Source organism: Eulemur rufifrons, chromosome 3, assembly GCF_041146395.1.
Source record: "Eulemur rufifrons isolate Redbay chromosome 3, OSU_ERuf_1, whole genome shotgun sequence".
NCBI classification, from domain to species: Eukaryota; Metazoa; Chordata; class Mammalia; order Primates; family Lemuridae; genus Eulemur; species Eulemur rufifrons.
The window spans coordinates 22490533-22517919 of NC_090985.1; the positions used below are offsets into that span (position 1 = coordinate 22490533).

General features: G+C 46.1%; 1 protein-coding gene across 2 annotated transcripts in view; it reads left to right on the forward strand.

The window, feature by feature from the left end:
• The first annotated feature begins 211 nt into the window (after positions 1-211).
• The window catches only part of GABRA5 (gamma-aminobutyric acid type A receptor subunit alpha5), a 69806-nt gene continuing 42630 nt past the window's right edge, over positions 212-27387 (forward strand). Inside the window, exons 1-6 of one of the 2 annotated variants that reach the window (XM_069465827.1) lie at positions 212-868; positions 2256-2315; positions 2649-2808; positions 14963-15084; positions 16941-17008; positions 17117-17337. In XM_069465827.1, the coding sequence (XP_069321928.1) occupies positions 2723-2808; positions 14963-15084; positions 16941-17008; positions 17117-17337 (497 nt within the window). In that variant the 5' untranslated portion in view covers positions 212-868; positions 2256-2315; positions 2649-2722. The remainder of the gene's footprint in view (positions 869-2255; positions 2316-2648; positions 2809-14962; positions 15085-16940; positions 17009-17116; positions 17338-27387) is intronic. The other variant, XM_069465828.1, reaches the window with a different exon arrangement.

The following is a 27387-nucleotide window of genomic DNA, read 5'->3' on the forward strand; positions in this document are numbered from 1 at the left end:
AGACCCCATAATCTCTGGCCCCTTCCTATTGCCACCACCGCTTCATGTCAAGAAATGGAACTTCAGAAAAGCCCCAGACGTCGTATACTGCAATTAGGCTAGGGTTTCATTCTAATCCAATTTTATTCTGGCTTTCCCTCCCGTAGCAATGATTACTACTTATGAATTAGATAGAAAGGATGCTCACACACCAGTTTCTTTCTGAACAGATTACGAGATGAGGATGGGCAGAGGTGCTACTGAGGACTGAGGAAGGGCCCAGGTGGGTGAGGGAGGTGCTGGCCCTAGAAGAGCTCTGGGAGCGACGGCCTCAGTTACCACGGGCTGCTGCCTGCTGACACGACCTTTCCGACTCTGGTCTAAGGAGGGGCTCCCGTGGTTATCACTGGAGGCATCGAACATGCTTCTGAAGGCCCTCGAGAAACTTCAGCAGAAATATGGCCTATCCCAAACCAGGCCAAGCCGCGGGCCCTGAGCCCTCCCCCTCAGCCGAGCCGGGCCGAGGGCGCATTTGGTGAGAGTCTGGCGGCCTCTACCGGAGCGCCTCTGCAGAGGGCCGTTCCTCCAGCCCGGGGACGACATGTGGCGCTCGGGAGAGGTGAGAGCGAGCGCGCGAGTGCGCCGGGGGCGCTGGGGGGATCTGCAGAGGGCAGCGCGCGGCCCCGGGCGCGGCGCAGAGCGGAGCCGCAGGGCGGCGGCGGGAGCGCGGGGCGCCCGAGCCACTCGGCCCAGGAGCACTGGGGAAGTTCGCGCTGGCAGCATGGGGCGGTGACGCCGCACCGGCCTTCCGCGCCTGCCAGCCGGGCGAGAGCAGGCGGAGAAGGATGCACCCTCGCCGACGGCTCGCCTCCCGGGGCCGGCGCGCAGGGTAAGCCCCGGGCGTGCCGGGCCGGGGCAGTGGGGTAAGAAGATGCGAGCGGGGGCGTCAGGACTGGCGGCCCCGGTTCGGCCCGCACCCCTCTCCTCGGGGCGCCCGAACGGCGGGCTGCATGGCCGGGGAGGAGAGGTGGAGAGCGGGCGGGGCGCCGAGGGCAGCCCGGAGCGCAAACTTTCCCCTGGCGACTGCTGGGGCGAAGCCGCGCGCAGAAGGGCAAGGGGGTCCTGGGCGGCGCAGCCCTGAGGGACGGAGTGCCAAGGCTCAGCGCCTACGGCCCCGCGGGTAGGAATTGGGGGCTGGGGGCCACCAGCCGCCGCCGTCGCGGGAGCCTGAAGGGCGAGATCGCCCACCTGGAAGGCCTGTCAGCCCCAGGGCTCTGAGGCGCTTGGCGTCCGGGCGCTGCTCGCGGGGTGGGCGCGGGCCCCGCGGGGGTGTCGCGCGCTTCTCGCGCGGGCTGCTCGAGGCCAGTGGACTCGGAGCCGCCGCTGCACCGCGCGCTCCCAGCCCAGGAGGAAGGTGCTGCGCGGCGGGGCGCTGGGCTCGGACCCGGGGCAGGAGCTGGGGAGGTCTGTGAGGGCCGGGAGCGAGCAGGGGAGGGCCGGGGAGCGGGAGACGCTGGGCGCGCCGCTGCGGACCGGGCGGGTGGCCGACCCTGCCCGGCCGTGGGGTACCGGGGCAGCCGAGGCTGCGGCTCCGCAGTGCAGCCCCGCGCCCACCTGCCCCGGCACGCCGGCCCTGGCGAGCCTCCACTGTGGTCTGGGGGCCTTGGGAGTGCAGCTGCTTCTTGGGGGTCCTGGCTCGGGGGTGAGGGGCGACAGGAGGCGCCGCCCGGGTTTCCCCGCATGCAGCGCCGCGTGCTCGCTGCTTGGGCTCTGGCCCGGGTCCGGCGACGAACCCCAGGACGCGCCCAGGCGACCACCACATGGCACTCTGCCCTTCTTGACAGCAGTCGCAGAGGGCCTTCGCTTCTGAGGTGGAAGTACCTGTTGTGTACTTCCCAATTCCGGAGTTTGCGGGGCGGGGGAGGTGGCGGGCAGGGTGTCCTCGGGAAAAGCTCCTTTTCGAATACTCGGTGTTCATATGTGGTGAGCACCTATTTGCGTTATGCGCATATGAGAAATACGTGCCTTCACTAAGGTTAGTTGCCGAGCCCAGGGACGGTGCCTGCCTGGATTTCAAATGCGTTAATTACTGTCCAGCACCGAACTGAGAGGCTTCCCCAAATGCAGTGATTATTAACTTATTTAGTCAGGGGGGCAGGATGCCGAGAAAGTGGCAATTCTTTCTTCTAGGCAGTATTTATATTATCGTGATCCTGCAGAAGACTTGCTTCTTAAATGTGCTTTTTCTCCCCCTCTTTCTACATACTTCCTCTCAGCACCTTGCAGAACAAGGAGTAGCTTGCTGGCTTTGAACGCGTGGCACGTATTTCAGAAAGGTAAAATTATTCCACTTGTGGATTTGACAGATACGAAATACAGTTGCGCAGATAACTCCAAGCATTTATTTTAATAAATGATAACATGCTAAAAAGTAAAATAGTATTTGAGACATGGAAAAAATGAATTAGAATGATTCTGCACTCTGAACACATTTTTACACTGCAACTTACTGCCCCATGAAGGTAGTAGGAAATACCTGGTGTGCTGGGGGAGGACAGCCACAGGCCCTTTCTTTGTAAATTTCTTTGGTAGCAGCAGGGTTTGATTCCAGGAACTGCGACACAAAACCATTCATGTTCACGTGCTTTCCCACTTTGTGTACTTTTCAGCTTCAAGATCAAGTTGGAGAAAAGAACAGTTATTCTTCCAAATTCATCTGCTTCAACTATTATTCTTATTGGGAATGGACAATGGAATGTTCTCTAGCTTTATCATGATCAAAAACCTCCTTCTCTTTTGTATTTCCATGAACTTATCCAGTCACTTTGGGTAAGTTATCATCTGTGCTTTTATTTTACAATATTAGGGGCACTAGTGCCTTTCAGATACCTTCTAAAGCAGAACATTAATTCCCATTCAGCAAGCCCTCTCTTAGCACCTTTGCAGTTCCACACTCTTCCCTTTGTTGTAAATAAACAAAGAGTCCTTGCCTTGAGCCACACTTTCTCCCTGAGCCAGGCTGCTCCTAGTATGGGGTCTCTGAAGTGAGTCAGAGAAAAGAGGCCGATTATGTTTTCAAAAATGGAAGCTGAGGAAGGTATAAGAGGCAGTTGTGTTTCTTCCTACGCAGGTTAAAATGAGATTCAGAAGTTCACGTGGGTAAAGGACAGTCACTGCTTGTTAGATTGGGCAGTGTGCAACATGTGACTGCCCTCCTTAGTTCCCTTATGTAGTTAAATTTGCCTTTAAAACCAGGCCTGTGCTACATGACATTGAAAAGGACTCACGGCCCTGACCTGAGCCAAGGGCCTGGAATTGTGGCCCTCTGAACACAGGTGCAGAGACCATAACTACAGGTGCCTGAAGATCTGAAAGACACCCATGAAGTTCTGGCATTAGCATTTCTATTAACCTCTTTCATTTTGACTTTTAGTATCCATGTGCCAATTCCAACCTTTTTTTCATGATAATCAGCATTCCAGATGAATGTCTTAGGGGGCTAACATTCCTCTTCTTTCCTCTGCCCCCCACCCCGGAATTTTCCTGGTTAATCCAAAGGATTGGAACTTGAAGTTGATGGAGTATAATTAAGAAATTAAATGTCAGGACAAAAGTTGCCAAACCTTAATTTTACAAAAGTGGTCTCCAGAGGCTGCACTTGTGTAAATTATTAAGGGCTGAGAATATACAGTGGCTCTGCAACAGCCTGTAGAGACCCCTTCTATCTGGCAAGTAAAGAGGATCCTTCCAGGGCCATGACATTTTCTGTTTGTCCTCTGGACGTTTTTTGCTCTTCTGACCCTTCAAGATCTGTGCAGAGGGAGAAAGAAAGAGAGAGAGAGAGAGAGGCTTCAGACCTTGCCCAGGTGCCATTGCTAGTAAACACAGCACTAGGACTGAAGTCCAGGTCTACCTGGGCACAGGCCTGAGCCCTTAGCTGAGACTGTCCAGCAGAGCTAAGCTAAGAAGGATGCCCCTCCTGCACCAACATGAGCCAGGCAACGTGGCATTCTAACCATATTAGTTTACACAGGTGTGTGGTATGTCACAGCCCTTTTAGCCATTCCTAGTATTCCTTTGGGGAACAGTATCGTATGTTACTCTTGCTTTGCTCGTCTGTAGTGGACACCTCTCCCCCATACCCTTGCTTTCCTTAGCTGTTAAGTGAATGGTTTTCCTTTCCAAGTTCTCTCCAGCTCTTAAATCCTATAAACTGTGAATGTCCATAGCACTCCTCTGAATGAAAGGTGTATATATAAATGAAATCCTATAGAATTTTCAAGTTTGCCACTTAATGCATTAAGTAGTTTGTTTGTTTACTGATATACTACATACATTTAGTCATATTTTGGAGGTGAGGAGTATGCTAGGATTGGGAACACAAATTTTTGTGATAACATTTTGTTCAAAGTATATTATTGTGAATTTGCATTGAATAGGCATGAAATTATTACACTCCCTGGTAGATGCAAGTCTTAAATAGGATGCATAAGGAATTTAGCCACGGGAAGCAGTTATACTTTATTGCTTATTTAATTCTGTAGCTTTCTGAGATCATCTTCAAAAGAGAGAGGTAACTTAGCTTCTGGACGCTAACACCAACTAAGTGGTAGAGTACCCTTCAATCTTTCCAGAAAATTAACTGTTGGAGCAGTTTTTAATCATTTAGATATAAGCTCAATAGTCTATCATAAAACATTATCTACTAACTGCAGAAAATATGTGAGATACAGAAAAGTATATAAGAAGGAAAATATCCTTAATTCCACCACACAGAGGTAGTCATCCTTCACATTGTGGTGTGCTTAATTCCCCTTACTCCTATGCATATTTTTATATAGTTGGGATCATACTGCACATTCAGTTTTGTACTGTGCTTTTTGGGTACCTAATACTTTGTTATCATAAACTCTTTAAAATGTGTGCTTTTAAAATGAGTGGATATGATTACAGTGCATGAATGCCTTCTTGTTTAGCTACTTCCTTAATTTGTGATGTTTACGTTGTTTCTTATTTTGCTGTTATAAATTTTCCTGTGGTGAACATATTTGGCTAACAACTTTTTTAACCATTTAAGATTATTTCTATTAGGAGATGTTTTCATAAGTGGAATTTTACATCAGGTTGTTTGAGTGCTTTTAACTCTTGCTTGACCTTTCGATGAAGTGGGGTTTCTAGCAAAGCGGGAAGCCGAGTTTCACACACTCTGGCCAGCAGGGAATATTTTTCCACAGTCACAAAAGACATCAAGTCCCTATTTATTTCCCTTTTTATGTGAGGCTCCTCCCACTTGCATATTATCTAAATGTACGGAAGAATAATTTTGTCAAATCCCAAAGAAAGTTTCATAATACTTACTTGACTTTAAAATCTTGGAAAATACTAGCTACCCCAATGTGGGATGTGTGTTTTAGGTGAATCCTAGGAGCAACGGAATGAGCTGAGCACCATTAGTGCCATCTTCCAGCTGGGGGAGGTGGGATGGATGAATAGCTACCTTGGGAAGTTGACAAATCCAGTAACCAGCCAACTGCTGGGATTCCTTACTCAGCAAACTTCCCATGTCATTCTGCCAGGTTACTTCTTGGGCTCCCTCATTTGACTACATATGGTTGCAGGGTAGTTCTAGGTTAAACCAATCTAGAGAGGAGAGGGAACATAATTCTGAAAGGTATTCACTGTTTCAGGGTAGAAAGAGTTTTCTATGCTCTGAGATTGGGGAGAAAAAAGTTTGGGTCAGCTCTGTCTCCCCCTCCCCCCACCCAAAGAAAGTTTATGTGATCAGGTTGAAAAGAAAGGTGAAAGAGAAACACCCAAGGTCCTAATTTGAACATGATTCTAGGACAACGGAAATCCTGACTCCTGTAAATACACGTGAGAGGCTAGAGAACTGGCAGGGGGTAAAGGTGCTATAGAAAATCAGGCACAGGAGAAGGAAAAAGAACATGTGTAAGGTTTTGTGCATGGACCATGTTGATATGCAGTGTTTGTGAGAAGTGTGTGGCTTTGGCAGTCAGAAAATTTATAACTGTGATAAGTGAAATATACTTGGGGATTATATGAAATAATTAATGTGAAATTGCTTTGAAAATATATGAGTATTATTTCTCCTTTTCCCGATCATACTGTTAATTTGATCAAAGTCACCAGCAGTTCATTTTCAATAGCCTTTATAATTCTCCTGTTAGTTTTAAATTATAGAACAGAGGATGAGTCAAGCGTACAACGGAACAGAGGCCTTATTTGACAGTCAGCTTTGTGCTATGGCACATTTGGAGACATGAGATCATTTGAAGCATTATAATTATTTTAATGAAACTGGTAACCAAAAGCACATAGTATAGAAAAACTGGCACAGAAATGATATTGGCATCAATGTAATGTCAGAATTTATAATATTAAATTTAAACTGGAATTAATTTGTCATCATTTAGAAAAATCATACCTTATCAGACATGATGGACTAGTGGTAATTGCAAGATAAATTTGAGGATCATCAGCTCAATGATAAGGTAAATTCTGATTCCATTTATTTTATTGCCTTAAACATATTTTCAAGGTTTATTGATTGAAGAAGAAAATATGTGTTAGAATTTTATTATGTGGCAGCTGCCATTCAAATAGACTTTGGAAAACAATATTTTATAATTGGCAATTAAAAGTAGGTTCTTGTGGAAACGGTTTAATAACATGAAGAGATAAGGTTATTCTTTATCTGTCTACACAAGTGTGCCAACCTGGACCTCCAGTTTCATGAAGGTCCTTTTCATACACACGCTCAAGGACAGTTCCCTTCTTTTAAGTAGAGCAGAAAGCACATTCTCTCTGAATCATGCAGGTACTTACAATACCTTTTTAAGTGGAAAGTTCTCTCTTGTGGATTCCCAGATGACAAATTCTTTCTACATTGTAGCTGTAGGTTCAGGAGGCCCAGGACAAACAGTCATTGTAACAATTATAAAAACACCCAGAAAGCGCCACTGATGCAGTTAGCAAGTGCACAAGCCCTGGTGCATCCAAAGCTTTCAGGGACGGGCACAGATCAGAAAGGTAATTTTTGTGTATCACAAAAAAAAAGTGGGTGGCTAAAACAAGGCTACCGGGGAATGTGCAACGTTTTTTTTAAAAGGTACTCAAAGAAAATATCTCCCAATTATAGGCTTTATGAAGGAAACTTTTAGTGTGTTCGTTATTCCAATAGGCAGTGAGCAGAGCTTAGGAGAGACAGCGCGCAGCTCTCTGCCGACACCGTCTGGCAGTCGGCTCCAGGATGAGTCACTGGCTCAGTTCAAGGGGAGAGGGAGTATGTGGGCTTTTGGATTTTTACAAAGGTTCAATTGCATAAGATGCATGTTTTAATTGGTATGAAATTTCAAAGGAAAGTATTAGAACCAAAAGTAAAAAGAAATATTTTCATGGAACTCTGGTGGTAACAATGATTATCAGAATTTATATGCATGTATCTCCTTAATCTTCAGAATGCATTTGCCAAAAAAATGACCTATTTAATATTCACAAAATCCTCACTTTGTACATGAAAGAGCTTAGAGAAGCATGTCCATATTTCACTATCAGAAAGTGGTAGAAGCAAGGTCTACCTCAGGGGTGCAGGCTGGGGCTGCCATTCTCCACTGTAAGCTTTCCCCAGAATATCCTAATGTTTATGGTGCCGTCTGAAAAGGGAAAGAATGGGAGAAAATCTGTATAATGGAAAGAAAAGAATATTCTAATCTTGAACTCAGTATCATTATAAAAGCAATGAGTGGACCAGGTGCCATGGCTCACATCTGTACTCTCAGCACTCTGGGAAGCTGAGGCAGGAAGATCACTAGAGCCCTGGAGTTTGAGACCAGCCTGGACAACATAGCGAAGACCTGTTTCTACAAAAATAAAATTGAAAAAAATTAATCATCTATTATGGTGCACACCTGTAGTCCCAGCTACCCTGGAGGCTGAGACAGGAGGATCACTTGAGCCCAGCAGTTCGAGGCTACAGTGAACTATGATCACCCCACTGCCCTCCAGCCTGGGAGACAAAGTGAGATCCTGTCTCTTAAAAAAAAGAACAAAGAAACAGTGAGTCTACTGCAGCCCAAATAAAACCCAATACAAAATATCGATTGTGAAATAAAATGCTATAGAGAAAGGATCATGTGCTAGGAAAAGTAAGACATGCTATGAAACAAGCTTTGGCAGTTCACTGAAAAATCCATTTTATTTGTATTTATTTAACAATTTATTTCAAAATCAAAAAGCCATCCTAAAAGTAAATGAAACACAGAACGAGTTAATTTTCAGTTTTTAACAAAAACAATTGTCCATCACTCTACAATCAATTGGGTTCCTGGTTCCTGGCTCCTTTGGCTGATGTTTAGGACAGCATTAGTATCCTTTAACGGAGGGCAGTGTGGCTGCCCAGCTCTGCACTCTGTCTCCACACTCTCTGTGTGATGTCAGAAGAGTTACTTAACCTGCTGCAACTGTTTTTTGATACTACCACGCAGGGCTGATGAGAAGGATCACATCAGGTAGTCAGTCAGTCAGTGAGTCTGTCTCTCTCCATTAGCAGAGACAGACCTGTTTTGTTTTGTAATAAAAAACTACTCGTGTGAAACTGCTTTCTGCTTGTGGTCACTCCTTCCCACCGGCCCTGCCTGTGTATTTTTTTTTCCAAGTAAGGAGCCAAAGAACAAGGATAACAGTCCACCAAGAGGCTGGACCTGACACTTTGGTGTGTCTGGTCATTCTTTGGCCAAGAGCACACCAAGAATGGAAATCAGACTGGCATGAGACAGACAGTAAAGCAATAGGTGCTAGTTAGGTTACGATGACTGCTATGAAGAATGCCATGAAGAATAATTCCGAGCGAGAGATAGCGAGTGTGCCAGAAGGAGATGCTTAAGCAGAGATCTGAGCAAAGTGAGGACGTGAGAAAAGCTACTCTCAGAGAAGCCTCAACTGGCAGGAGGAATGGCAGGAGAATGCAGGGTGCAGTGGCAGGGGCACACCTGGCCTGATACTGACAGTGAGGGGCCAGAAGGGGAAAGGGGACCATGCGGGGTGGTATCAGGAAGAGCAGTTGACTTTTATTTTGAAGGTCAAAGGGCCATTGTGTGGTTTTGAGTAGGAGTGAAACGTGATGCAATTTAGATGTGACGATATGTGACTTAAATTTTAAAGCTCACTCTGGGTGCTGAATGACTAGAATGGAATCTGGGGTGGAGTGAGAAGGATTTAAGGAAGAAGCAGTGAGGGCAGTTGAGAGGAGACTGTTTGGCCAGGAAGATTTGTTGGTGGGTGATGTGTGCACGGAAGAAATAGAGGCATCAAGGATGATGCCAAGGCATTTGGCCTGAAAACCTGATGAGTTTGTTGCCTATCACTGAGCTGGAGGAGACAGTGGGAGAGCAGGCTTGGTACAGGAAACCTTGAATGCAGTGGTACAAATGGAAGCCCTGTGAGGCACCCGTTAGATGTCCAAGTGGAGATGTCAGGCAGGCCCCTGGACGCAGAGGTCTGGAGGTCAGAAAGAGTGGGTTGGAAACATGCACTTAAGATGCCTCCATGTGTAGGAGGCATTTAAAGGTATTTGGATTGAATGAGACCGGTAGAGATTGAGTGCAGACAGAAAGGAAGAGGATCCCTGGATTGCGCCTAGGACATGTCTGTGTTGAGAGGTCAGGAAGATAAGGGCCGGGGGCAGCAAGACTGAGAGGATAGGGGCACGTGAAGGGAGGAAGGACAAAGAGGGCAGTGTCCTGAGACCCAGGGGAGAAAGTGTTGTAGGAAGGACTGGTCAGCTCTGCCACATGATGCTCACAGTTCAAGTAAGATGAGAACAGAGACTTGCTCTTTGGATTTGGCAATGTGGATTTCATTCCCGGGCCCCAGAGAGAGGTCCCCTGGGGCTGTAGGTAGGGGAAGCCAGGCGGAAGAGGCTACAAGAGAAGGGCAGCAGAGGTTTCTGATGTGGACCCATCTTCCAGTGAGTTCTGATGAGAAGAGGAACAGAGAATGGAGCATTAGCTGAAAGGGCATATGGAGTGAATGAAAGACTTCTTTAAAGACAAGTGGAATTACAGTGGATGTGCTTACTGATATGGAAGCGAGGGGAAACTTGGTGTGATTAGGACAGGGATGGCACAAGTGCTGCATTGTCGCCTACATGGGCCCCCAGCATGGCTGAGTGCAAGAAGGTGGGCAGTGTGGAAGGGGGGCTGTGGCCATCAGGCTTGGGTTTGACCTTGCAGGCAGCAGGACTCTGAGTCGGGCAGCAGTGCCCAGGGCAAACATGCAGAACCTTCATGAAGGGTGGGGAGCAGGGACAGATCTGAGCAGGCCTCAGGGAGCCGAAGGGCAGGACTGGGAGGACTTCAAGGTGAGGCCCAGGGGAGTGGGAGGGATGTAAGAGTTCTGGCATAATGCTCCATGTGCAGGACTTGAGCCACATCAGACAGTGTGTTACAAGTTCTTATTTTCCACCTTTAGAGGGGAAAACTCTTACTGGGAAACTTGGCATTGACCTTCAGTGTCCACCATGGTGGGGTTTTTTTCTATTACATAGGTTTTTAAAAAAAAAAAAAAAAAAAAAACTTAGCTAAAATGGTGTGTGATGGACATTTGAGAAAAACATCACAAAATGGTGCCACTTAGAGGTGCTTATTTATGACCTGAAAGTAGCAAACAAATAAACTGAAGATACAATACATTTCTCAGAAGCCATTCAATACTGGGAAAGAAGCAGCTTAAGAAGGCAGATAAGACTGCTGCTTAAAACCAGCCCAGTTCAATCCCCAAAGTAATTTCACGTTAAAATATGGTCACAGTTGCCATTATCGATCCCATTTTATGGAAATCAGAAATGGCCCTGGACGTAGGCAGAGATAACTCCTGGAAGCAATACATCGCACACCATCTTCACTGGCACCATGGGTGATATGACAAAACCGAAAAGATTTTTCTTCCCCAGAAGCATAACACAACTTGTACCCTTTAAAATACCAAAATAAGGAAACGTCATCAGGCATCACTTAGTAGAATGAAGCACCTTTAAAAAGGTGAAATCTACAATTTACGATTATTATTATTATTAAAGAATGTAATACTGAGACATAAATAAAGTTTATTTATTGGCATAAAATCCTTTAAATTTCTCAAAAAGGAAGATAACTTTAGATCTTAGTCAAAATATGACTCCTTGTTTCCTTGACCCTTTCAGAATAATGAGTGATTTCCACAGCAGAGTGCACATGTGTTGGTAGGGGGCTGATTTTGGAGGTAGCTCCCTCTGAATTCCTGTCCTGCTGTCTTCAGACCTCTCCTTCCCCTGTAGACAGAAATCCAGCTATGGCTCCATTCATCCACCCTTACCACCGTCCATGCCCAGTCACTGGTCTTCACGCCTCCAGTGTTGCCTCTCCCAAGCCCGTCACTTACAAGCTGCCCAACTGCCTCAGAGAAAGTGCATATGGCTCCCCTGACCTTCAGGGGGTGTAGCTGGGCACGCAAAGTCCTCTATGGACTAGCATGTGCCTGTCTCCCCATTGGTACACACTGCTCTGTTCCCTAGAGCTCTCACATGCCCTCTGCAAATGCCACACTTGTTTCCTTTCCAGGACCACTGTTCACAGCACCCTTCTGCACCTTTCTTTGGTTTGAGACCCAGTCTTCATGCTCAAAACCCCAGGTCAGTTTTCCTCTTTCCTGAACCCAGGCAAAGCTCGATTTCTCTCCCTTGTGTTCCTACTGTGTCTTGCACATTGACACTGGATTCCTACACCTGCTCTGTTCTGCTGAAATCCTCTGGGAACACAGCCGAGTCTTTCCAAAGACTGTCCTGTCTATAAGGCCAGGTGCCCTCTTTGCCATCTTCACATCCTTGGGGTCACAATGCCTCGTACCTGGTAGACATCCAGGATACATTTGTTGAGCTGAGCTTTTGGAGTAGGAACCAAGCCCAATCATATCCTCTCCAACACTGTTTAGTGTCACTCCAGGGCTAGCTCACAGGGCAGCTTTTCTGTTTCCATCTTAGGCCCAGAGCAGTCACTGTCCACTGTCCACTGTCCTCCTGCACGTGAGGACCACTGGGGAGCCTTAGGACAACACCAGTTCCTGTTCCCTCCTGAATCAGTTAAAACCGAGTCTGTAGGGCCCAGAAATTGGGAGGATGCTAATGCAAGGGTCTCAGAATCAAATGCCTTGAAAAGGCCAGGTATAAGACAACAGGGAAAGGTGGTGAATTTGCACAATTGCAAGAGTTTACCCTGTTTAAAGATGTTCACAATCATTTTTCTTAAACATTCTATTGATGAATGAAACCCATTAGTGGATCAAAGTTCATGGGCAGTTCCCTAGTCCATTTCATCAAAAGTTCCTGTATTATTTTGTTTTTCAAGTGCTTTCAAAAATGGAACACAGCTAGCTGAAGTTAGTCGTTAGCTTAGAAACAGTCCTTAAAGATTGTGCAGTTTGACAGAGGTGCTAGCAAGTTCCCTGGACATCTGTGAGCTTCTCCTTTATGAAGGCTCTGAGGCCGAGGCTAAGGAAACACAGCATTAGCGTCCTGTGATGAGGCCAGGGCCTTCTCCATGGCTGTGAAAACAGTGTGTTTCATAACCATGCACTGCAGATGAATCATTTTTGAGAATGATCTGCGGACTGAGGAGGGCTTCCCAGCTGCTCATGAAAAACAATACAAAACAAAGAAAACAAAACCCTGCTCCTGCCCTGATAGGCATTTTTAGGGATTTTTAAGAATCTGTTTCCTGCCTTCTAGCTCCTATCTTCAGCTAAAACAGCGAAGAAAACACTGTACATCCTCAGCCTCTATCATACCAAGGCCCACAGATAAATACAAGAGGCAGTTATGGCAGGACAGGGCAGATATTGACATTCCTCCAAGGCAAGTATAATTATGTGCAAATATGTGTAGACATATTTAAACTTTTTTTTTTTTTTTTAATTTTGGCCAAGAAATGGCAGCTGAGCTTTAGAACTCTTAGGCACTGTATCCTATCCTATTGTTATTAGAAATGATTTGGGAATTAAAACTCAGAAACAAGTGGGGTGGTGTTTCCCTGAAGCTGGAGCAGCAGTGTGCCCTCATCTCTGCTTCTGGAGAGAGCCCAGGAAAACAGTGCCCACACAGCGCTCACGCTCTCGGAATGGTCAATAATGCAGTCAAGTCTTTGTCCTCATTCAAATCTAACGTAATTTATGAACATTTACACCACAGATAATGGAATAGGTTAGAAAAGTTTTCTTGAAACATTAAGAGATGCTTTTATTACTAGTGTATACATTCTCACTTCAATTTGTAAGTTAAAGGAGGTAGCAAGGACCTTCTAAAAATTGGGCACCTGGACATAGTCTAAAATTGAATCATCAAACTGATGAGTTATGAACTCCATGAGAAGTGGACCGTGAGGCCAGATTTGGTTTGACCAGTAGTTACACAGCTGGGCAAGTACAAACTATAACTTCCTTTCTTTGCACAAACCTGGAAGAAGATATCAAGGCTGTCCATCTTGGTATCAGCTGTGCAAGGCTTAGTGCTTTGTCTTTCTGAAGTGTGAAACTACCATGGATATTAGAGAAAAGGGGAATTTAATATTTTTAAATACTAAAATCACACAGTATAAAAGGTATGTGTCTGTGGACTCCATACTAACAGGATTGAATTTCAGCTCCTTAGAGCTTCGACTATGTACATTGTAATGGTGATGTGAAAATTAGATCAAAAGAACTGTATACTCTCTCATTCAAAAGGGCCAGTAAAGAATTGATCTGTTAGATGCATTCAATGAAAATGACTGATTTTCAAGAACTGGGTAGGGCAGGCACACATTGATTCTGACCTCATCGTCTCTCCAAGGATGGCAGCTCTCAGCTCTGATTTCACCCCATCCGTGGGAAAGAAAGTGCTTTCAGCAGAGTTAGGGCCTCCCAGCCAAGCACTTCAGGGAGATACCAGGAATCATATGTTCTTTTCCCAAGTGCCAAAGGTGCTGACTCCTTGGGAGCCTTGGCTAGCTGTTAGCTCTGTAAGTCCCCCTTGGGGCCAAGCCAAGTTTGCAGGTCAAGTGCTCAATAATTCAGAATATCTTGCGTTTGCACATCTGGAAGCAGCTGTAGAGACCTGAGGTGGGATCCATGCTCTCCAGGTGTGTCACTGTCTTCTGAGCTTGTGGACTTTCCTTTCCCCCAAATAATGTCCTCTTTTGTCTGCTTGGGGCTGTTTCTGGTTTCTCTCTGCTGTATCCACAGAAGCTTTTGGAGCCTGGATAACATCACTGCATTGAACAAGCCAGAAATGTTCTGTGTCTTCCCTGAGGTTCAGCCCGCTGTTCTCAAGGGTTTTACTGTGAGATGTGTTAGGTCACACAGAACATGCCAGCAGCTTGGTGTGGGAGCCCAAAGAGATGACACAGACTCGATCATTTCTGTCACTGCACACTCTAATCCTGGTATATTATTCACAGTGCAAACGTTCCCAATCCAACTAAGGATGCAGTAAGATTTGGGCATAGCAACCTTGTCTTTCAACTTAGGTAAAGTTTTTCAACATCCCCCTCCAAGTCCTAGCGCCCATTGTCAGTGACTCACTAACCATATGTGAATTCAGTTTTTCTGTGTTTAAACCAAACTTCTAAAATCTTCTATGAGTGAATTAGGCTCTGCTAGTCCATGTGCAGTGGCTAATTTTGTTTTTAAAATGACTAAAACTTTGACATAAACAGCTCCTCAGAATCACAGAGTCATAGATTTTTGAGCATCATGTTTGGTTGATGGACAACCAGCCCAGAGCGAAACATCTCTGGATATTCGAGAACTGAAGCTTATCCATGCAGAACAATGATGCCTTCTCAGATGCCCTCCCTGCAAGATGGGTCCCCATGTGATTCCCTGTTTTCTATATCTTGAGAAGAATTTGTAAGAAATAATATGTTTTAGCTCTTTCTTTTGTTTCCCTTTTAAAAAGCTTTTCACAAATGCCAACCAGTTCTGGAAAAGATGAGACCAATGATAACATCACGATATTTACGAGGATCTTGGATGGGCTCTTGGACGGCTACGACAACAGACTCCGGCCCGGGCTGGGAGGTGAGTGTGCTCTCCTCAGCCGAGGCCAGCGAGGACCCAGGGAAAGCTTAAGCCCAATCTCAAGCTTGTGTGTGCTGTGACTCAAGCAATTCCTAAAAGAACTCCCCTGCCAGGATTTTGAGTTGATGGTTGCCCTACCCTTGCCAAGGATCCTGCATCCTTCGTTACCATTTTTCCAGATGGGAGAAGCTGAAGCATCCCTGCAAACTCCCTTCTTCCCAGATAATCTTAACCTCCATTCTGGTTCTCTTAAGGAGGAATCAGCTCTTAGGTGTTATTAAAGCTGAAATCATATATAAGCAACCTCATACTCTCATATCTATGCAAGTCCTTTTCAGAAATCCACTGAATGCAATTGTTCTTCACATCTTTATAGGTTATTATGTTTAATTTTTCACTGTGGCAAAAGTCATAGTACTTACTTTGACTCTGCACTAGTTGATAGAAAATAACTGATAGTAGATTGTGCTTTCAGGGCACAACAGACATGGCTTACTTTTATGCTGAGAATTGTGTGCAGTTTCTAGGCACGTGCAATGCCTGTGGCTGTAACCAGTTTAGATGTGGTGAGTTTGAACTTGCTGTATCAGGTGAGGTAGAAACCTTCCAGCAAACACATTCTTGGAGGGAAAAGTTTAGTTCTTATCCAGTATTTGCATTTTTAACAGGGAGATTCACTTAAAGCATTAATTGCCATTCCTCTGCCTTATGGACAAGAAAAGTCCGCACAGGCTCCTTGACAGCATCTTACTCTGCCCTCTGAATTATGTACCCAGGCTTCTGTGTCTAGCAGCCGAGTCCCAGCACCCAGAAGGATCAAAGCACGTAGAAATCCACTGAGCTGCTGTCAATTCTTGTGACATCCTCTCGTCCTCCTGCCTTCAGTTGTGCAGGATGGGAGAATAGCACAGAGGGCCTAAGGGGTGCCCGACTGGAGCTGGCATCTCAGTGGGGAGATGGGCACAGTGCATCATGCAATACCCAGCATCATACGAACACTTGCCCATGAACAAATACACACCGTGCAAATAGATGATCATCACACAACGAGGTGCGACCCCAAGGAGCCTCTGAGCCCATGGCGATACTGTGGAGTGGCTTGGGATTATTTAGTGTAGACTACAGTGCACTCTGAGCGTGGGTCCTACTCACGACCACAGGAGGTTTCAGGGCTCAGGGGTGCCTTGGGAACATACAAATTTCCCCCAATATTATTAGCTGCTTTTATCATTGTATGTTTTTCCAAGTAATTTTAAATGAAGTGGTAGTGTCCCACAGTAGGAATTTCTAACAATTCAGAATGCCATATAAGGAGAAGTGGGCCATCCCTGTCTCAGGGCACACTTGTGGGCACTTTCTCTTATGTCCCTTCCCTGGACATCACCCAGTGCCTCCAGTTTTGACGGGAAATTCCTGTGAGTCAGCAATCCTCATCCAAAATTGTCCACCTCTTTTTAAAGCCACTATGTATGGAGAAGGCAGGGTTGTGCACTGGCATGCTGGCATTATTGCTCTGGGTTTAGAGAGGAGGAAACTGGAGGTCAGATGTTTGTGAGACCACCCAGTGCCCACAGCCAGGCCTCAGCCGGCAAATATTCAGGACTGCTCCCCAGGGGGCAGAAGTACCATGACAGCCAAGCTGCTTTCTTTATATGATGGGTATTTTATTTCATGTTATAGTTTGGAGCAGCTTGGCTTCATTTGGTATTTGTCGAGGCCTCCAAGTTTACCAAACACATTGTAAAAGCCCCCTGTTTGCAAAGAGTGAAACCAGTTAATAGACTGAGAATACAAGGGCGGTCAGGACAGCGCAGGGTGAGTCGGTGCGAGCCGAGGAACCTGTGTCTGTGTTTCAGAGCGAATCACTCAGGTGAGGACGGACATCTACGTCACCAGCTTCGGCCCGGTGTCCGACACGGAAATGGTAGGTCCCAGGGCGCAGCCCCACGCAGACAATTCTAAATAAACGCTGAAAGCAACTGCTAAGAACTCTTTTACTCTGACGTCACCTCATTGCCTTCCTTTGCATTAGGAATATACCATAGATGTGTTTTTCCGACAAAGCTGGAAAGATGAAAGGCTTCGGTTTAAGGGGCCCATGCAGCGCCTCCCGCTCAACAACCTTCTTGCCAGCAAGATCTGGACCCCAGACACGTTCTTCCACAACGGGAAGAAGTCCATCGCGCACAACATGACCACGCCCAACAAGCTGCTGCGGCTGGAGGACGACGGCACGCTGCTCTACACCATGCGGTGAGCGCGGGCGCGGGCAGGGCAGAGGGACGGTGCGGGACAGACGCAGCAGCCCGTCCTCTTCCAAGGGCCATGCAGCAGGATTGTTAGGAGGATGGGTTTGAGGATTGCATCGTGTGTGTCTTGAGCATTTTCATCCTTGAGATCCACCCACAGTAATATCGGGTACATTTTGTCCCTTGGCTGCCCTAGGTCCATGTCCGTTTGTTATTTGTACTTATTTATTTGGTTACAGCTCAAGAGCATCTTTGGAATAGTGACCCAGATAATGTCAGATAGGGAACATTTATTTTATAAAGATTGTATTTAAAAATCTAAGAGCTTTTTTTTTTTTTTTTTTTTTTTTGCTTGCAGTTGTGCAACCTTTGGACGTTTTAACAGACTATTTCTCACATGCTTTGATAACATTCCAACGCTGGGGTTAATTTTTAGCATTTCTAGTTTAAAATAACCGCTAGTTATTTTTTAAAATTCTGAATTATTCATTGCCCTTGAGTAAATCAATGAATTGACCAGCAAGAAAGGCTCCTTTATAGCTTTTCAAAGTTTCCATGGTGGGTCTAAGTAGGCTTCAGAAAATATTTTTAAATTAATAAAAAAAAGCATGAAAGTCAAGTTTTTTTAAGAAAAACAAAAAAGCCCATGCATTTAAGTAGACATTATTGGAATTTCTCTATCTTGCTGTAGTTTTTCACAATAAACTTTGTATTTAAAAGAAATAATCATAATAGAAAATAACATTCATACTGTCACCTTCAGAGGCTGTGTTTCCTATATGTTCTGAGGTAGTGGTCCCCAGCCTTTTTGGCACCAGGGATGGGTTTCACGGAAGACAATTTTTCCACAGACTGGGGTGGGGTGGAGGGTGGGAGGCGGAGCTCAGGCAGTGATGTGAGCAATGGGGAGCTGCTGTAAATGCAGATGAAGCTTGCTCCCTTGCCCTCTCCTCACCTCCTGCTGTGTGGCCCACCAGTTCCTCAGTTTCATGGAAGACAGTTTTTCCATGGATTGTGGTGGAAGTGGGGGCTGGTGGAGCTCTGCAGCCCAGTCCCCAACAGGCCACGGACTGGTACTGGTCCTTGGTCTGGGGTTTGGGGACCACAGTTCTGAGGAACACTTTGACACACTGTGTCCCAAACCTATTTGACAGTAGAACTTGATTTGTCTTGTACCAACCCCATAAGAAGCTGTGTGATGAGTGAGCCTATAACATACATGTTGGTATTTCGTGCCATTCCTCATGCTTGGCTTTTCCTTACATTGACCTGGAACATGTTTTGCTCATGGATGGAGACATCAGTGTCCTTGGACGGTGCCTTCTCAATAAAGAGAAGTATGTTGAAAAGCTGAGAAACGTTGCCAGGGTTAAGAATAAGTCCTTGGTCATCCTTCTGTGGAAAAGGAGGGGCACAGAGAGAGACTGAGCACAGAAAGTGGGTGTGGAGAGTCGGAGGTGTTAGACGCTCCTAGGAGGTCCACATGGGAGGAATGATTGGATGTGGCTGTTGTGAGGGTCCCTGTGTTCTGTTCATAGAATAGAAATACCCACAGTCCTCATTGGACAGTGATCCTTGGTTTTCATCACTGAGAGACTGTAGCTAGGTCCAAAGCCTGAAAGGTATGTCACAAAATATGCAGCTCTAATTCTAGAAGACAATGCAGTGTTCTTGTCTGGCGCATTATTGCCTGAATGGGCTGGGGAGTTAGGCCTGATGTTTAGAAGGGGAAGAGGCAGGAGGGGGGCCTCTTACTGAGCTCTGTGTACCAGGCAACTTCACAGACATAGAATCCTTCAGTCCTCAAACAGCCCTGTCAGCCAGGTGACACTGTGACCATTAACAGGAGAGTGAGGCTCAGAGGTGTTTGGAAATCAGCTCAGAGTCTCACAGCTAGTGAGGGGGCAACAGGAATTTGAGCTTGGGTCTGAGGAATATCCTTGTTTAATCCACCAGATTTGAAAATTGGAGGGACGCAGCATTATTAGATATAGGCTGGCCTTCTTCTTACCCTCCTCAGAATGTCATGCCCAGAAGGAAGCTGGGGAGAGGTGAGAAGCAGAGTAATTAGTGGCTGTTTATGCAGAGGAAGTCAGCTAATGAGTTGCTAAGTTGGTAATGAGTTTTCCTTTTCAGTCATATACAACATTTGGAAAGTGGAAATAGTTCCACTTCCAAGTGTTATGAATTTTAATGGGATAGAGCTCTGGCTATAATGCGATAGCATTTCTACCTTTGATTTTGGGAAGATGGTGAAATGGCGATACACATTACTGGTGAAAATATAAATCACTCCATGGACGGTGATCTGATGCCCCCACCCAATTATCGAGGGCTTCTGTGGCTATGCCTTTCTGATCAGCTCTGGGCCACACCTGTCAAGCCGTGTAAAAGCAACAATATGCTTTGATCTAGTAATTCCCACATAGTATCAGTATGAAGGAAATAACTAGGCATATGGACGAAGCTTCATACACAGAGGTGTCTATTATGATATTACTTTTGATACCAGACATTGGAGAAATATAAAAATTTGGTAAGTTTTTCGAATAAAATTGTATCTTTAATTTTTTTTTTTTTACTTTGGACCTAATTTTAAAAAATGAAACATGGAAGCATAGAACAAATTAGGGTTTATGTGGTGTCCTTTTAACCTAAGACAAACATCTAGAAATGTATGCAAAAGTACAGTTACCATCTCATAAAAAGTAACTCCATGGAAATTATTGTACTTGAATAGGATTTTTAAAATTTTTTCTCTTTTATTTTTAGTTGATAAATAATAATTGTACATATGTTTGAGATACAGAGTGCTAGTTTGATACGTGTATATCATGTGTAATGATCAAATCAGTGTGATTACCATACCCATCACCTCAAACATTCAGCATTTCTTTGTGTTGTGAACATTCAAAATCCTCTCTTGGAGCTTTTTGAAAATATACAATAAATCATAGTTAACCATATTGAATAGGATTTTTTGTGGAAAATCCTCACCATTCTCCAGAAATCCTTTAAATTAGTATTCAAAGACACACACAATTGAGCCAGATGGAATTCTTTACATAGGTGATTCAAAAGAAGCCAAGGGAACGTAAGCCCTGAATGCCATTTGCTCCCAAAATGTCTGGCAAAAAGCCAGAGGCACTTGCCTGGCACTAAATCACACTTGGTTTTGAAGAACTGTCTACCCTCAGTGAGTCATTCATTTACTGGGTCTGAAGCTAAAGTTTATCAGCTGCTCAGAGTAAAGCCCAAAGAGAGTGGCAAACATTTCCCATTGGATCCTCAAGAGCATGCTTATAAAGTATGATCCGTTCTACATGCCATCCCCAGAGCTCTGCTTCCAACATTGGCTAATAAATATGTGTATTCCTTGAATGGCCACTTGGGGGTGGCATTGTCACATTTTTGCTTGGTCATTGACGGGTAGAATTCAATAGCATGCATCTATTTTAGTATAATAGGTAACTTGAAGAAAATTATTTATGTTATACATCCTTGATTTGTGGGTAATATAGTTGAAGGAAATTATACATATATGTCTGGAAGTTTTTAACTAGACACTGAGATGTGTTTGTGTATATGTACAAGCGCATTTATCTATACATACGTATACCAGTGTCTAGTTAAAAACTTCTTTCATAAAACCAACAGATATATTGGCTGACTCTTGAAATTTTTAAGGTAACACTTATTTTTATTGAAAAGAATTAAAATATGATTTAAAAACCACTTGAGCTCATCTGCTAATTAAAACATGGAAAATCACAAAATATGGAATATGGTTATGATAACATGAAGACCGAAGAGAATCAATGTTAACATTTTGGTGTGTGTCCTGTATATGTGTCTCTGTATGTAGACACACATGAATACATGTGTGTATATCTACGTTTATATGCACATAGTCTCCTATAGTTTTTGTGTGGTGTCATTCTCTGAAAACTGTTTTCGTTAAGTAGCTTTATAATTTATAATATATAGTATTGAAAATATTTTCCCATGTCATTAAATATTGTTCTGAAACTTCGTGATACATCACATTCCATCATGTGGTTATCCTGTCTTTATATAGTTTCTAACAAAAATTCATGTCATTTCCATTTTTTCCCCCTGTGGTAACATGGGGATGCAAGCACATACATACGCCCTTTGAATAAATCCCAGGAACTGGATAAAACATAAATCGTTTGATACAAATTTTCAAACTGTTTTCTAGAAAAAATATGGTAATTTTATTCCCACTAACAATGGGAGGAGCAGTTCCCTCTATTACTTCCTCCCTGACACTGTATATATGAAAATGAAGCGTCAACCCATTTTGCTACATAAGATGCAATTAGCAACCAGTCTATTAAAAAAGCATGCGTAACAGTTACTCATCTCAGGATTTCTAGTACATCAGCTTTGTTCTTTTCCTTTGGGGACATATGTCTTACAGAGCTCCCTTGTCCTGACTTAATTTAGAAGGAACCTCATTCCCGAGGTTGGAGACATGTAGCCTGACTGGCACGCTACTGCTCTCACCTCTGTCTGCTCTGGCCGGGCTCCCCGAGGCACGCAGCCACACCCTCCCTCACTTCCTCAGTCGCTGAAGACCCACTGCCTCCCACACATCTCCCTGGGAGCCTCTGCCTTCCACCAACCTGCTGCCTCCCTGCTTCGGCTCTTGGTCCTCTGGGTGTGGTAGGAGCATTTTGCAAACTGCAATTGATTTCCCAAAGTTCCGTGTTCTCCCACTGAGTGTCTTTGGAAAATTACTGTGGCAATCATGTATGATACATGTGTGACACTCATGTATGATACATGTGTGACACTCATGTATGATACATGTGTGGAGTTCCATATATTCCGTATAGTACCAGTGCATGGTGGAGGAGGAACTTACCACGTGTTTGTGGAGGAATGAATGATAATGGAATGAATGAGACACCGTTTCTTATACAGGACAATCTCACTGCTTAGACCTCAGTATGAGGGATTTAGCAGAACCAGAGAGTTTCTCTTTCACAGAGAAGAGTAGTGCTTAGGTTGATCCCAGTTTTATAAAGAGGTTTATGTTTGGCTAAAAAATTGTACTTGCAGCATACAAATGAGGCTATTTTAACACATATTTCTTGCATAGTTGGTTAGAAAACATGACCAGAAATATTGTGGGTCTGTTGTGAAGGTTGTTCTGCAGTAATTTCAGTCATTCATCCTAGTCCAGCCATTCTTCCGGCTGTTAAGTACACATTTTACAAAGAACACCTTGTCCTTTACAAATGGACCACCTCCAGCACAGTTTTGCTTTCTTAGGCCCAGACCCCCCCCAAAAGCTGTGGACACCCTCAGTCCTAGTGAGAGAGAAGCCAGACTCCTGGTGTAGCTCTTGCCTGGCCGGAGCAGGGACCTTCTTGGACAGAGCCACGTGCATGCTAAGGGCCACATCCTCCTCCAGGCTTCCGGGCATCTCTAGTGATCTCACCTCAGAGCTGGGATTTGGCAGGCTCCTGTCTCAGCTGCAGGCCTCCCAGCTCAAGCCTTACAGAGAAAAGACCCAGACACTCAGTTATATCTGAGTGTAAAGAACCACTTGAGCTCATCTGCTAATTAATTTGTGAAAATGTATGTGGCCTTAGTTATGTGCTAGGCTCTTCAGAATATATAAACTCATTGAATCCACAGAACGCTCTTAAGAATTTGGTACCATCATTATCCCCATTCACAGATGAGGCAAATGCAGCAGGTGAAAGTGAATGCACAGGAATTAGCCTATCAATAAAGCTCAAATTCCCAAACCTGCCTGCCTCTCCCTGTTTCAATGCAATATCTAGGAAACCTGCCGCAGGAGGCTGTGCTTGCTGGTCAGCCTGCAGAGACTCCTGGGGTGGCACCACGCCTGCTTACGTTGAGGGGAAGACAGGACAGAGGGTTCAGAGCGCCAGGAAAGCACTGCTGTCACAGAAGCGCTCTCAGGGAAATAAAGTGTTGCATTTCTGGTGAGTGTTCCCAAGGCCACTTGGTGGGTCTGTGGCCGCCTTGAGGTTGCTCAGAGCCAAGGAACTTGTCCTTACCCCCCTTGCCCCCCAGCAAGCAGCCACCTACACCTGCCTCCAAGGCTCTGGGACACCTGGGCCCTGAGTCACGTCAGAGGGCAGCTAAAGGGAGTTTTTCTCTGTGGTCACCTGGAAAAAGGTGGACAACCAGCTTGAAGACTGTGGTCCTCCTAGTAGGCTGAAATTGCTGGTCTCATCTCATGCGTACTCCAGGCCTTGAGTTTGTGACAACCCATAAATGTTAGCCAGGTAGGAGAAAATTCAGAGCAGTCACTGTCTCACAGTTGTGTGCTAAGGCAGTAAGGCTTTCTGGATTTAACCTGAAAACAATTAGGCATTTGCCTGATGCTTATGGAGAAGGAGGATGTGGCCGGGTCCTCCATGCCTCCAAAGCGTTTCCCAGGTGCCGTGGAATCTTGAATTGTGTGCACCCCGTAGACCAGCAGTAGCCAGCTGCTTTCTCCTGTAACTCAGATGAGCATGTGAAGGTTCACAGCCAGGGGACTCCAGGAATCCTTGGGCTTAAGTGAAGGTTTAAAATACTTCGAGTGTTACAATCTTTGAATGGGGGTGATTTTTCTAAAGCATTTTAGAAGTATGAATGATCAAATAAACTAAGAATATTTTCATAGATATCTAACATGAAACTCATACACATTGCTAGTCAAATTTTTATTATTGAACTTAGTTTTTTCCCCAGTAGAGTCTAAGTCGTTTTTTTTTTTTGTAATGCTTCAAGCAATAGCAATAAGGTCGATAAACACACACGGTTAAAGATAAGCATTGTTATTGTCTGTTAGCATGAAAACTGAGAAGAAAAAGGACTTGGGGTAGAAGAGCAGGAGGGGCAGTTTGTGCAGGGAGTGAGCAAGGTCAGGAGAGGCATCCCTGAGCAAGTCGGTGCCCTGGGAGGTGGGGAGGTGAGAGGAGGAGTGTGGGGGGTGCCAGGGCTCAGCACGTCTAAGGAGACAAACAAAGGCCAGTTTGTGGAGTCAAGTGCACCCTAATTCACTGGGGACCCCTGCAGGGACTTAAATTGAGGAATCTGCTGCCTTGTGGAATAAAACAGCTTGGAGGATCAAGATCCAGGTGGAGTGAAGTGCTCAGGTGGGGCAGGTGATGCCACGTCCGGGAGAGAGATGAAGGCAGCTCTGTGGAAGGCAGGTGCTGTGGATGCGGGAGAAATGGACAGTCTGTGACATTTTGGAGGAGAACTGACGGGACTTGTTGATAGATTTGAAATGGGGTGACATATGGGAGGTGTCCGCAGGTCTGTCTTACAAAAGTAGTGCTGTTCCCTGAGATGACGACTTGAAGGAGCGAATGTATGGCCCACTGGAAGGGCACCAGGGCTTTCTCCAGGGGGTCGGGGAAATGTCGAATGCCATTTTAAATATGTTGCCCTTGTGCAATCCCTGAACGGAGACACCTGGCACAAATAGATGCAATCGGACTAGACATTTTCAGTTGGACTCTCAGCCAAAGGGCATGTTACTAAAGCCTTTGCCCGGGTGCCCACCTGCCAGGACCCAGCCCCAGGCAGCGGTGGTCACAGGCCAGCCGGAGCCCAGCTTAGGGCCTGGCAGATGCCAGCCTTTCCTGGTAGGGTTTGGAGCTCACCTTTGTCCAGGTGAGAGGGGGCCGTGAGAGTATTGTTTGTGGGGATGTGTCGGGAATGCAAGAGTGTGTGGTGTGTGTGGGTGAGTGTGAATGTGTGGGTGTGAGTGGGTGGTGTGTGAGTGGGTGTGTGTGTCCAGGGCATGGGCTTTAATCCTCTGACTCAAGTACGTTATTGAGTGGGGGACAGGCAAGACACAGCATCTGTCTGGGCTCCTCTCTGGTGTGTTCATTTAAACAAACTAGCAGAGACTGTGGAGCAGACCTTCCCTCGTACCCTCCCTCACCCAGGCCCTAATTCAGCCTCTGCTGCCTGCCCACTTGCCCCATCCCTTTGTCCTCTTGAAGTTTCATTTACAAAGTGTGTGCGGAGCCTGTGGCTGCTCACCCTGAAGTCCCGCAAAGGGAGGCAGGCGACCTGGCGACATGCGGTGATTGTGCAGGGCTGTGTGGCGGGCTGTGGGTCCCAGCCCAGGAGGTGGAGTGGCTGGGCAAGGGCTGGAGCGGCTGGCCGGCTGGACACAGGGATCAGTGTGAGCAGAAGTGCGGGCGTGGGACTCCATGTGAATAGTACAAAGGGTTTCCTTGAGGGGCAGGTGCGGGCCAGTTAGGGAGCAGCAGGAAATGAGAACGAGAGGTGCACCAGGACCTGAGGATTCAAGACTAGTTACTTTTGGTTGGGCCTTTGGGAACTGCTAGGGCGAGGGCCGGAGCCTTTCCTGAGCCCCCACAGGCCAGGCAGTGCCACGTGCGGCCAGTCCCTCTGCGGCCATCTGTGGAGTAGGCACGACTGCTTTGCTTTGCCAGTGAGAAGGTCACCAGGCTGGAGGCCGAAGCAAAGCCGCAGTGTGAGGAAGCCCTGCCCCGGACAGCAGGGCGAGACCCTGCACCTGCAGACCAGGACCCGTACGCAGAGCCACAGCATTCATGCTGCAAGTGTCAAAATGAAAACTTGGGAGGGGTTCTATTTCCATCCAACAGTACACTTCTCTCTGAATGCTTTTACTTCTTACAGCAAAACTAGCAAAGTGCCTGGAACATGTACCTTGTCCCCAGACAGGACAGATGTGCGTCCTGGGTCCCCCACTGCACAGGACCCACCGTCACTCAGTGTCTCCGTTCTCATCCGTGAGGTCTCAGTCATCCCTGCAGGCGTCTGGGGGTCAGTGGGGGCCGTTCTGAGATGATCACGATCCTGAGATAGCCGCTGCGTGAGAGCCCTGCCTGCAGCCCCGGTACGCACACACCGGTTTCCTCCTGGCGCCAGATTGTTGTACTTCCCTCCTCCCCCAGTTATAGAAGCTGCTCCAGCGTGGTTAGGGATCTGGTGAGATCCAGTTTCCCCTGGGTCTTCCTTCATCTGAGTCTCTCGGCCTTCATCATTCTTTCTTGCATCATTCTGTGTCTTCTTGTGTTCTTGGGTAACAGAGCTGTTCATGTCCCCTGTCTTTAGGACTAAAATCTGTTATTAGCAGCCGCTGGCGGTCTGTTGTGTGCTCTTCTCCAAGGCGGTTGGGCATATGTTTCTGCCCTATTTTGTACATGATTGAACTGAGACTTGGGACCTTTCCAAAGCCCCAAGGACCCAAAGGCACAGCTGGGCTCACAGAATGTCAGTTTTCTCCAATGTTTTTTCTTCTAGTCTCAGTCTTGGGTATCTTTTCTGAAAATCTATTAGTTTCCATGAGTCCACCTTCTGTCTATTTACTTACATGCTTTAAAACACACTCCAGCCCTGGTTCCATTCTCTGTGGCCCTAGGACACCTCCTCATCCGTATGGGACCAAGGCCTGAAACGCAGCCCGGAGTTCATCTCCAGCAGCAGCTGCTTGCCTAGCTCTGTGCTGACCAGGAGGGGCCATTTGTCTCTGGCTGCTTTTCACTCTTTTTCTACCTCAGGGCACTCGCTGGTCCTCATGTCCCTCCCCCACCCGCCACCCATTCAGGCCCCTTCCTCAGCCCCCGAAGGCTGCACCTTCACTGGCTGGTTCCTTGTTCTCAGTTTCTCTCTCCTATAATATTATTCCTTCTGAATACAGATGCCAAGACCCTTGTGAAGGACTACCTGGACTTACCCTGTCAAGGATTTACAGCTTGTTAACTAACTTGCAAATTCTCGATTGCACTCTAACGTCTGTGCAGGCTCTGGCACTCTTCTGCTTGGGCTGGAATCCTAACTCTGCCACTAATTACATGACTTGGGAGAAGTTACCTAATTGGTCTGTGCCTGTGGGAGTGAGATAATACCCATCTTCCAGGGCTGTTGGAAATACAAGTGGAAAGAGCTTTTCCACGGTGCCTGAGCCAGAGATGTCTGTTTAACCTTGTTAGCCACGTGGGTACGGGGTCTCCGTGAGAGCTGCACCTCCATGCAGAGAAGTGAGGCACCCTGCTCA